The 12386-nt window shown below is 44.1% G+C and overlaps 1 protein-coding gene across 2 annotated transcripts in view; it reads left to right on the top strand.

The window, feature by feature from the left end:
• The window catches only part of susd5 (sushi domain containing 5), a 38984-nt gene extending 27350 nt beyond the window's left edge, over positions 1–11634 (top strand). For both annotated transcript variants that reach the window (XM_052472364.1, XM_052472363.1), the window contains exons 4-5: positions 1608–1796; positions 6334–11634. In XM_052472364.1, coding sequence (XP_052328324.1) covers positions 1608–1796; positions 6334–8474 — 2330 coding nt within the window. In that variant the 3' untranslated portion in view covers positions 8475–11634. The remainder of the gene's footprint in view (positions 1–1607; positions 1797–6333) is intronic.
• The last annotated feature ends 752 nt before the right edge of the window (positions 11635–12386 follow it).

Raw genomic sequence — 12386 nt, forward strand, 5'->3', positions numbered from 1 at the left:
CACACACAAGCGACGTGCATGCACACATACACACACACACAAGCGACGTGCATGCACACATACACACACACACAAGCGACGTGCATGCCCCACCCTGAGTATCAGTCTTTTTCAGCCATTCATTTCCTGTGTTTGAGGGGAGCAAAATCTACTTGTCTCTTATATCTTGCTGAATTGATTGCTTTCATTTTACTCTGGCAATTCCTTCCCACTCTTCCATGTGCCATTTGTTTTTCCCCTTAACGTTACAATCGCAGAAACGTTTGTAATGACCTGTCAAACACACTGGTAATGGCTAAAATAGGCTCAGTGGAATACATTGTCATTCCGTTGCATCTATATAAGAACAGAAAAGCTTGGTCGGGGATTTAACGCACCGTCTCTACACTCACATCACAAGAAAGAGAAGAAATATCACTTTATTTTGGTATTTTTTGATTTTTTATGCAATTAAAAGAAGTTGTGATTTAATACAGTTGAAATGTTTACAAACTATATACACTGAAATGAAAGCAACTTCTGAAAAGGAACACCCGGATTATAGTAATATTATGTCTGATCTCACAAACAGTGTAATCTAGAGCTAAGCCTGTTGATTTTAAATTGTGTGGGTCAACATTGGTTGAGTTATGCAAGAGAATGCCTGAACTCATTACTCATTATTTGCCCATGCCAGTACAATATTTTGTGTTATAATTCAGTAAATATAGTGATGGATTTAAAAAATGCAATCTTCGTCCATCTGTTGCATTTTAAACCATTTAACAATTTAGACGACTGTTGTGACACACATTTCACAGTTCTCTGCTTTAAGATCCACTGAGGTCTGAAAGAGGTAGTGTTCTCTCTCTCTCTCTCTCTGTGTGTTCCCACACCAGTGTTCTCTCTCTCTCTCTCTCTCTCTCTCTCTCTCTCTCTCTCTCTCTCTCTCTCTCTCTCTCTCTCTCTCTCTCTCTCTCTCTCTCTCTCTCTCTCTCTCTCTCTCTCTCTCTCTCTCTCTCTCTCTCTCTCTCTGTGTTCCCACACCAGTGTTCTCTCTCTCTCTCTCTGTGTTCCCTCTCACTCTCTCTCTCAATCGCTCTCTTTCAATCTGTGTGCCACAAGATTGTGTTAGCCCACTGAGCTAAAGCTTCAGCTTACCCATCAACCGAGCGTGGTTCACCTCCATTACATATTCACCTCTCCAGTCCAATGGACATAGAAGAGGATGGGGTTAGAAGTTGTTTTTGGACTGGGCCCCTGTTGGACGACACCCAAGGCTGATGTTTGGGTTTTAACTGAGGAACAGGAGAGTTACTGTAGGAGCTGTAACACCGCAAAGAGAGAAGAGTAAATAGGCAAGAAACATTTAAATCTGTGTCCACTTTATTAGACATCCGCCATGTTGTACATGCCACATAAGTAACTTTGAGGACCAACCAGGCTCCAGTTATAAGCCAACCAATCCATGACAACCAGCCTTTGTCTCCACTACTGAGGAAAAGGACAGAGAGAAAAGCATGTCCTAACACTGTATGTTATAACTTATAATGGTATATATAAGCTAACTGTGTCATAACATAATTGTGATATAATCGAACCTAACCTAATTATGTATTACCTTTCAGGTGTTCCATGTGGAGACCCCCCTGCATTCCCCAACACGCATCTCCAGGGCCACACCGGGTTTGAGATGGGGGACGAGCTGCTGTACTCCTGTCTACCTGGTCATGTGTTGCCCAGCGGCCACTCAGCCTTCAGCCTGCTGTGTGACAGCTGTGGAGAGTGGTACGGACTGGTACAGCTCTGTGTAAGAGGTAAATGTGTGTGTGTCTGTGTGTGTCTGTGTGTGTGCGTCACCTGGTTTCATGTTTCCCTTACATCTCACGTCAGAGCTGTGTCCTCTGACCACAGGAATCTGTGATGAGTTCACTCTGTTCCCTTCCTGGTTATTAGTCATCCCTTTAGTGGGAACTGTGCTGCTGTCCAAGATGGCGTCTCTTTGAGCGGGTGTATTTGAATGTACATCCCGATAAACAAGAAAGATTATGAACAATAGTATTTCTGGTAAACTGACCCGTACGTATATGAAGTAACATAAGGTGATTGGAAAACACTGTGATCACACAACTATATGGGCAGAAGAAACCGAGAATGCAAGGCATGACTGAACAGATGCTAATCAGCTCAGATGTCAGCAGCAGACAGAATCATGTAGGCCACGTGAAGACTTTCCAGAACTCATTGTAAAATATGCTTTTTACCACTGCCACTTACGTGGAGTAAGAGCCCTCCTACCAAATACAGGGCAGTCACAAAATGTTCTGCAACCCTGACATTCTCAAGGCCACCTTTGAAAAACTGGCCATCATTGAAAAGACAACAGAGACAAACCCCATGTCAATGGAGTCTCTCTCAGCCACTGTGCAGCAGCTCCTCAACCAGGTGTCAACCCACAGTGAAAAAAGACTAACAATGGAAGCTAAAGTACAGAAACTGCAACAGGTGAATCGCCAGCTGCGACAGAATGTCATGGAAGTCCAGCACCACAGCCAGAGATGGAACCTGAAACTACATTGGGTGCGAGAAGAAGATGGGGAGACCATTGACAACCTCGGGAAAGTAGCACCCAGGATTCAAGACAAGCTCCCGGAAGTCAACGACGTGGTGCACCGCCTGGGAAAACTAAGATATCACGGATCTCCGCGGACAACCATCATGCGGTTCACAATGATAATCTACAGACATGTTGTATGGAAAGAAGCCAAGAAGATCGAATGCCAGGACGTCAAGTGAATGTCATGAGAGTATTGAATGTTTTGACAACACTGTGGTCAGGTATATACAGTGACTTTGCGAAAGTATTCGGCCCCCTTGAACTTTGCGACCTTTTGCCACATTTCAGGCTTCAAACATAAAGATATAAAACTGTATTTTTTTGTGAAGAATCAACAACAAGTGGGACACAATCATGAAGTGGAACGACATTTATTGGATATTTCAAACTTTTTTAACAAATCAAAAACTGAAAAATTGGGCGTGCAAAATTATACAGCCCCTTTACTTTCAGTGCAGCAAACTCTCTCCAGAAGTTCAGTGAGGATCTCTGAATGATCCAATGTTGACCTAAATGACTAATGATGATAAATACAATCCACCTGTGTGTAATCAAGTCTCCGTATAAATGCACCTGCACTGTGATAGTCTCAGAGGTCCGTTAAAAGCGCAGAGAGTATCATGAAGAACAAGGAACACACCAGGCAGGTCCGAGATACTGTTGTGAAGAAGTTTAAAGCCGGATTTGGATCCAAAAAGATTTCCCAAGCTTTAAACATCCCAAGGAGCACTGTGCAAGCGATAATATTGAAATGGAAGGAGTATCAGACCACTGCAAATCTACCAAGACTTGGCCGTCCCTCTAAACTTTCAGCTCATACAAGGAGAAGACTGATCAGAGATGCAGCCAAGAGGCCCATGATCACTCTGGATGAACAGCAGAGATCTACAACTGAGGTGGGAGACTCTGTCCATAGGACAACAATCAGTTGTATATTGCACAAATCTGGCCTTTATGGAAGAGTGGCAAGAAGAAAGCCATTTCTTAAAGATATCCATAAAAAGTGTCTTTTAAAGTTTGCCACAAGCCACCTGGGAGACACACCAAACATGTGGAAGAAGGTGCTCTGGTCAGATGAAACCAAAATGGAACTTTTTGGCAACAATGCAAAACGTTATGTTTGGCGTAAAAGCAACACAGCTCATCACCCTGAACACACCATCCCCACTGTCAAACATGGTGGTGGCAGCATCATGGTTTGGGCCTGCTTTTCTTCAGCAGGGACAGGGAAGATGGTTAAAATTGATGGGATGATGGATGGAGCCAAATACAGGACCATTCTGGAAGAAAACCTGATGGAGTCTGCAAAAGACCTGAGACTGGGACAGAGATTTGTCTTCCAACAAGACAATGATCCAAAACATAAAGCAAAATCTACAATGGAATGGTTCAAAAATAAACATATCCAGGTGTTAGAATGGCCAAGTCAAAGTCCAGACCTGAATCCAATCGAGAATCTGTGGAAAGAACTGAAAACTGCTGTTCACAAATGCTCTCCATCCAACCTCACTGAGCTCGAGCTGTTTTGCAAGGAGGAATGGGAAAAAATGTCAGTCTCTCGATGTGCAAAACTGATAGAGACATACCCCAAGCGACTTACAGCTGTAATCGCAGCAAAAGGTGGCGCTACAAACTATTAACTTAAGGGGGCTGAATAATTTTGCACGCCCAATTTATCCGTCTTTGATTTGTTAAAAAAGTTTGAAATATCCAATAAATGTCGTTCCAGTTCATGATTGTGTCCCACTTGTTGTTGATTCTTCACAAAAATACAGTTTTATATCTTTATGTTTGAAGCCTGAAATGTGGCAAAAGGTCGCAAAGTTCAAGGGGGCCGAATACTTTCGCAAGGCACTGTAGCTACATTGAATTGAAATTGATGTCGTCCTATTCTTTCTAAGTCAAATGAAAATGTTAAGAGTAATTTAGGTAGCTAGCTCTTGAGTAATAAGTCAGTTGTCATTTTTACCATCATCCCGTTTTATATCACCAGGTTTGTACATGTGAATACGGTTTCATCAAATTGATCACAACTACCTCGGTTTAGGGTAGTCCAGTTCTTTCTCTAAGCTCAGGTTTCCTTACTAGCTACCTAGCTTACTAGTTCAACTAGTTAACCAGTTATTCATATCACTACTGTATTTGTTTTATTATTGTTATTTTATTTCTGTCAGGTTATGCAACGTTTTGAATACAATGCACTAAATGTTGTATCTCTACATGCCAGGGGTTTATGAAACACAACTAAAAGAAAAATCTCTTTCTGCCTGAAATATTGACAACACCTTGTGTAAAGACCCAAATATCATCTCTAGCTGTGTGTATTCTTTCAATGGAAAATCTGTATATACCTAATTTTAATGGGATTGAATGTGAACATTTTAGGAAACATGTCCATGGTCATGTACCAATGATTTCTGATGAGTTCAAGTCCATACGGGAAGATGATTTTTCTTTAGTGGAGATTAGAGATGCTCTTAAATCTATGAAGAAGGGCAAAGCACCTGGAACAGATGCTCTTTCTGTGGAATTGTATTTACACTTTTGGGAACATTTAGAGGGATCAGCATTCAACATGTTCCAAGAATGCCTAGCTAAGGGTGAGATGATTACTACCATGGAACGAGGGGTTATTTCCTTAATACAAAACCAGATAAAGATCCCCTTGTCACAGATAATTAGAGACCTATTACATTATTAACTACAGATTATAAATGGATAACTTTAGCATATGCTAAAGACTTAAAATGGGCCTAAACCACCTTATTAACAAAAACCCAAACTGGTTTCTTGAAAGGTTGCCAATCTACTTAAGTACCTACATGTTTTCATTTATTAATAAGACCCATGTATTTACAATGGAAAATGTAATATGGTATTAATCAAATGAAAACAAACTACTGAATTCATTCTCTCTGGTAAAACTTATATGCACAAAAGCAAATATTTTAAATCTGTCCCCAAAAGCAATATATTTTTACTTGAAATCCAATATTTAATCAAATAAACAGCAACAAAAAACCCCACTGTATTCTTACAACTCTATCATAGATTTGTATATTTGTAATCCCTGACCTTATTTTATTTGAGGTACTTTAACTTTTGAAACTCAATTCATATGTGGTGTTTTTATTATTTTACTACTTTAATGTTATTTTATGTTTCTTCACAGAAATATACATGTAGTGATGTCCTATGTTTTTTGTTATTGTATTGTAATTTGAAATGTAATAATACTATTAATAATACACATTTTAAAAAGACAATAAATAATCTAAAAAAGAAAAAGATACAGTCATCACTTCAGTTCCATACTTTTCTATAATTATATTTTCATGTGAAGTGCAATACTCAAGTCAATGCACTACATACGGAATAGGGTGCCATTTTAGATATGCCCAAGGCCAAGGGTTTGATTTATGCCTGTTACAAAACAGCATCCCAGTTGTGAGTGAGAGATATAAACGGGTGTCATGACACCTCTGTGATAGATGACATCACTAGGCATGTAGATTAGGAGAAGAGGGGAGGAGGGAAGGAAGGGAGAGAGGAGAAAACCGGAAGACAGCTAGCTTGCCTGGACTAGCAGACAGAATGCCAAGTCCACGTTGACTACGAGTCTCTATACTGTGTGTGTGCACGCTGCATTCTGGGTATGTGTGTGCTTGTGGCTGATTGTGTTTTCTCCCCTCCACCCCCCCCCCACCCTCTCTCTCTTTTTCACTCTGTACCTACAGACAAGACAGAGGCCCACATTGACTATGAAGATAAGTTCACTGATGACGATCACCACCTCTCCTACGACACCCCTACTGAGGCGGAGGACACACATGAGGAACCGGTAGAAGAGGAGGTGCAAGAGGAGACAGCATATGTAAATGTGGAGGTCACAGGAGAAGAGGGGCGCAGGGATCAGGAGCAGCAGGAGGCCAGCTTCAGCATGACGGAAGTAGAGGAGCAGGATGTGGAGACGGGGGGAGAGGAGGAAGTGCAGGGAGGAGAGGAGCTGTCTGTGGGAGAGGAGGAGGAGCAGGAGGAGAACGTGGGGGAAGGACTGGTGACTGGAAGAAAGGAGGAGGAGCTGGAAGACTCGACAAACCATCCCGTCGATGAAGAGAAGCAGGAGGAGGGGCAGGAGGAGGGGATGGGCATGTCGGAGGCGACTGAGGCGCCCGTCTCCCTGCTTTCCCAGAAGCACCTGTTCTGGTTCCCCTCAGAGGCCTTCCAGGAGGCGGGACATGTGGAACCCACTCACTCGCCAGTCACACAGGACACACCCCCTGAGGGAGACAACCGTGTCAGGGCCTCCGGCAGCGAATCAGAGGAGAGCAAGGAAGACAACAGCCAACCAGAGGAGACAAAAGATCATGACAGCCATGAGGGTCAATTCCAACAACCAATTGACCACAATGACCATGATGACCACGAAGATGATGTTGAACATGAACATATTGACCGTGAATATGATCACGACGATCGAACAGATCCTGACCACGATGAAAGTTCTGAACAAGTTTTTGATGGTGAAGACCATGCCGTTGAACACCTTGACCACGATGATCCTGACACCCATGATGGCCATGAACATGACAACCATGAAAGCAATGATGGTGAAGAGGCCCACCGTGAGGACCAAGGAGAACACAGGGAGGATGACCATGAGAAGGGGGGTGCGTATGATAACAGACACGACGAGCATTACAACATGGGTGAACACGAGGAGGATGACCGCATTCAATATCACAGCCAGGGTGAACATGATGATCATGAAGACCATGACCACGATGATGTAACGGATCACCATGACGATGATGATCATGACCACTCAGATCCTAGCGATCACCACGATGACCATGAAGACCAAGACCATGTCCACGACCATGATCACCTTGATGACCATGAAGACCAAGACCATGACCATAACGATCAAGATGATCATGGCCATGATGACCATGACCACGACGACCATGAAGATGGCCATGTAGTCCCTCCCATTGGAATGACAACAGGCGAGCCTCAGAATGTAACCCAGGAGGTGGCGGGAGGAGAACCCACAGCCAGCACAGACGAGACCTGGTTGGACGGCTACCCTGTCAGTCAGGAGGAGACTGACACTGATAAAGTGGGAGGCGGCTCCACAGAGGAAGGGGTGGAGCCTGAGGTGCGATCGGAGGAAGAGGAGGGTCTTGTGGTTGTCGGGGTGACGGACCGGCCCAATGAGGTGGAGATGAGTCGTCCCGTCCCATTCACGGGCGTCCCTCAGGTCCCCCTGTCCCCCACGCAGGAGGCGGACCCTGTAGAGCAGGATCAGGACCAGGTGGGAGGACTCAGCCCTAAAGCCTCACCCGACTCACCCCTCTCCCCTGAGGCCACATCCTCAGATTCCTATTCAGCCGACTACACCACGCCCTCTCTGACATCGTCACTGGACGGCGTCACTCCCAGAAACGCAGCCAGGCCTTCTCCCACAGACTCCTGGGAAACCACGGATCATGTGCACCCCTTCCTGGAGCACGGCCCCGCCCCCACGGCGTGGACTGATGATGTCATTGACGAGGAGGAACGTGGAGCCGAGCACAACCTGACTCGACACAGCGGGGAGAGGGAGGGGGAGGAAGGGGAGAAGGAAGGCAAGACAGGAGAGGCAGGGTGTACCGGAGGTGAGGAGGACTGCCCTCCTCCCCCTCCTCCCTCCTCCGGCAGGGGGCCCACGGTGGCGGCCATTGTCATTGCTGTGTGCACGGTTGCCCTGGCAGCCGCCGTCGGTGCGTGGTGTTACCGACAAAAACAGCAGAAGAGCTCGATGTACGAGATGAACGGGAAGGGTCAGAGTCACAGCAGACATGGACAACAGATAGAGATGCAACAGAAGGTCTAAGAGAGAGAGAAAGAGAGAGACAGTGCGGCTGCAGAGAGAGTGGAGGGAGGCTCCAGGGAGGGAGGTGATGTGGGTTAGGGTATTTGGGGTGTGTGAGTTGAACAGCCACACACTACACCTGCAGACACAGAAGAATGAGTTGACGGGTGAGGAAGGGGTTGAGGGTATTTGAATGGTGAGGTTTGGGGCTGAGGAAGTGTTGAGGGTTGGTGGTTAGGGTCGGGTAGAGGGACGAGGGAATGAGATGAGTGGCTATGCTATGCTAATGCTAGCAGGAGTTTTCAACTCTGGTGACGAACGAGAAGGGACTCCTCCTCCAGAGCTCTGGGACATTGTGGTTCAGAATCATACCTGTTTATTAATTTGTAATTACCATGTTGTTACTGTGTTATTACCATGTTATTACTGTCTTTGATGATATTTTGATTTCATTGTTCTTGTGTGAGACAATTGAACTTTGTTATGTTGTATTATTAGGGCTCTACCTTACTATGTAGTTGTGTAACATTGTGCATGATTGTAAGGATTCCTTGTTTCTCACCATGACATCAGCATTTGAAATTGCTGTCAGAGTCTGCACCCTGATTTGAGTGGATGCATTCAGGGTCCTATTCATAAGCACCAAATGGAACAAAAAAAATAGACTGAAACAGGGATGGATTACCTGAACTTGTCCCATAAGAAACGCTAGATTTCGTTTTCCATTACAAAACGTTCTTCCCACAGTGTGATCTATTGAATACAACCAATTAGGTGTTCTAACGTCCATACCTCCTCTGACACTACTTAAAGACTTGGTTGAAGATAACCAAGGTTAAAACAAGAGGATTCTAATATCCCATAACTCTTTGCATAAATGTGGAATATTTTTAAACTAAGGGACCAGCGATGCTAGTTATTAACGGTTCTGGTCCAGTAATACTGCGTTTAGACGAGGAACGCAAAAAACGTTATACATATCGGCATAGCGGGACAAGAAAGCAAAAAATATGGTCACGGCAAAAACAACAGTACGATTTTCTATGGTGATTTCAGTAAACAATCCGTGCAAATCAACACCCAGTAGAAAACAACGTTACCGCAGACGGCTAAAGTTGAACGATTTGCTCTCATTGAAAACAATCACACCAGTTTGCCATCAACCTTCTACCTTGTACCATTTAAACGCGGCATAAATCTGATTATTTCGTTTTCCGAACCTGGGTATCTTCAACCTAGCCTAAAGACAGGAAGTAGAAAATAATAGAATAGACATTACAGATATAGTTTTAGAATTCAAACTAATAAACCATAGAATGAACCATTTTTGTATGTAAGGGAACGCTAAAGCCTTGTTCACACTGCAGGCTTTTATGCTGAAATCAGTTATGTTTTCACATCCGCTTTGGAATACTGACTATCGATCCAAATGCAGCAGTGGTGGAAAAAGTACACAAATGTCATACTTGAGTAAAAGTAAAGATATTGTAATGAAACAGCAGGGAGCAGGTCTCCAACCCTCAACCTTCGAGCCCGAGGTCCGGCGCTATCGACTGTGCGGCAAAAGCACGCTCGTGCGGCAGGGTCGAATGCCGCGCTTATAAACCCAGGGTCGTTACAATACCTTGATAGAAAATTACTTGGAAAAAAGGGACTGTCACCCAGTAAAACACAACTTGAGTAAAACTCAAAAAGTATCAAAAGTAAAACTATTAATAATTTAAAATTCCTTATATTAATCAAACAGACACCACCATTTTATTGTTTTTTTAAAATGTATTTACGGATAGCCAGGGCACACTCTAACACTCAGACATAATTTACAAAGCGTGTGTGTGTAGGGAGTCCGTCAGATCAGAGGCAGTAGGGATGTTCTCTTGATAAGTGCATGAATTTGACAATTTTCCTGTCCTGCTAAGTATTCAAAAATGTAACAAGTACTTTTGGGTGTCAGGGAAAATGTATGGAGTAAAAAGTACATTATTTTCTTTAAGAATGTAATGAGGTAAAAGTAAAAGTTGTCAGATATTTAAAAGGTAAAGTACAGATACCCCAAAAAGCTACTTAAGTAGTACTTTCAAGTATTTTTACTTAAGTACTTTACACCACTGCCAAACAGCAAGTTACAAGTGACCGACCATATGGGATTTGTGTGTGTTCAGACAGCAGTCATTTGCTGACATGGCTACGCTAGTTGTCATAGTTATGACGGGTGAGTGTGCAGTGGTGTAGGCTGATTGGTGCTCGTGCTTCTTATCACTCAGAAGTTATGTAGCAAGCTATGATGACAACAATGCCTGCCATGGACGTTTCCCAGTCTCTTTGAATGTTCAAAATCATAGTGATAAATAAGTAAAATAAGTAAAAATAAGTAAAAACACTTAAAAACACTTTTAATTAAATCCTCAAAGGGAGTCATTTTCTCAAGCCACAGCAGTCAACTAGCTAGATAGGTAGCTGTTTAGCTTTTGTAGCACATTCACTAATTTGTTTGTAAACAATTAAAGGGAGAACAAATATTTTTTACTACATATTCATCTCCAGCACCACCACAACATCAATATATAGGAAAATGGCTCGTTTCTATGTTTTGTAATAAAAAAGATAGTGGAAGATAAGTGTTTCCAATGACATCATCAGTGTGCATCATGTGATTTTAACCAATTATGGTTACAATGATGAGAAGGTATTGCCACACCAATGATATCATTGGAAACACTTATTTTCCTCTATGTTTTTTTACTACTAAACATAGACATTTTCACATACAGTATGTTGATGTAGAGGTGGTGCTGGAGATGATGAATGTGAAGTTGTTCTTGTCAAACTGTAAGCAGAGTAGCTAGCATGCAACAAGACATGACAAATAACATTCTAAAAATGACTTGAGGGAAAATGTATCAGATTTGACTGTTCAGACACAAGTCGCATGGCGACAGATTTGTATCTGACTTCAAACCACCTACAAAAGGTTGTTTGAAATGTGGCTTGACTGCAAATCGGATATGCAAAGTCACTTCAAACTGCCAATGTGAACAAGGCTTTAGATTGGCACCATATTATGGTGTGTATAAAATGTACATTTTTGAGTGGATGGAAGTTTGAACATTTCTGGGCGTTAACAAGAGGTGAGATACATTATCAGACAGTCAATGCAAGGTAGAGAGGAGAGGAAAGTGGGGAGAGGCAAGTTAGGGAGAGGGGAGTGGGGAGGGGAAAGTGGGGAGAGGGGAGTGGGGAGGGGAAAGTGGGGAGAGGGGAGTGGGGAGGGGAAAGTGGGGAGAGGGGAGTGGGGAGGGGAAAGTGGGGAGAGGGGAGTGGGGAGGGGAAAGTGGGGAGAGGGGAGGGGAAAGTGGGGAGAGGCAAGTTAGGGAGAGGGGAGGGGGGAGGGGAAAGTGGGGAGAGGGGAGTGGGGAGGGGAAAGTGGGGAGAGGGGAGTGGGGAGGGGAAAGTGGGGAGAGGGGAGTGGGGAGGGAAAGTGGGGAGAGGGGAGTGGGGAGGGGAAAGTGGGGAGAGGGGAGGGAAAGTGGGGAGAGGGGAGTGGGGAGGGGAAAGTGGGGAGTGGGGAGGGAAAGTGGGGAGAGGGGAGTGGGGAGGGGAAAGTGGGGAGTGGGGAGGGGAAAGTGGGGAGAGGAAAGTGGGGAGGGGAAAGTGGGGAGAGGGGAGTAGAGGTAAAGGGAGAGGGGGGAATCAAACATATAGAGACTTGTCTAGATGGAGTGTGTGTGTCTGCTAAACGACTAAAATGTCAAACATTTGTGCGTGTGAGTGTTGGTTTTGACAGAGACGGCTGGAGAGAGTATTAGAGTAGGAGTCCAGACTGCAGACTCAGTTCAGAGACAGAGACGGGGGCTAGGGGCATAATCTGGTGTCTGTGTGTGTACGTGCATGTTTGTGTGCGTGTGTATATGTGTGTCTCACACCGGTGTGATC

This window comes from Oncorhynchus keta, chromosome 20, assembly GCF_023373465.1.
Source record: "Oncorhynchus keta strain PuntledgeMale-10-30-2019 chromosome 20, Oket_V2, whole genome shotgun sequence".
Classification (NCBI taxonomy): domain Eukaryota; kingdom Metazoa; phylum Chordata; class Actinopteri; order Salmoniformes; family Salmonidae; genus Oncorhynchus; species Oncorhynchus keta.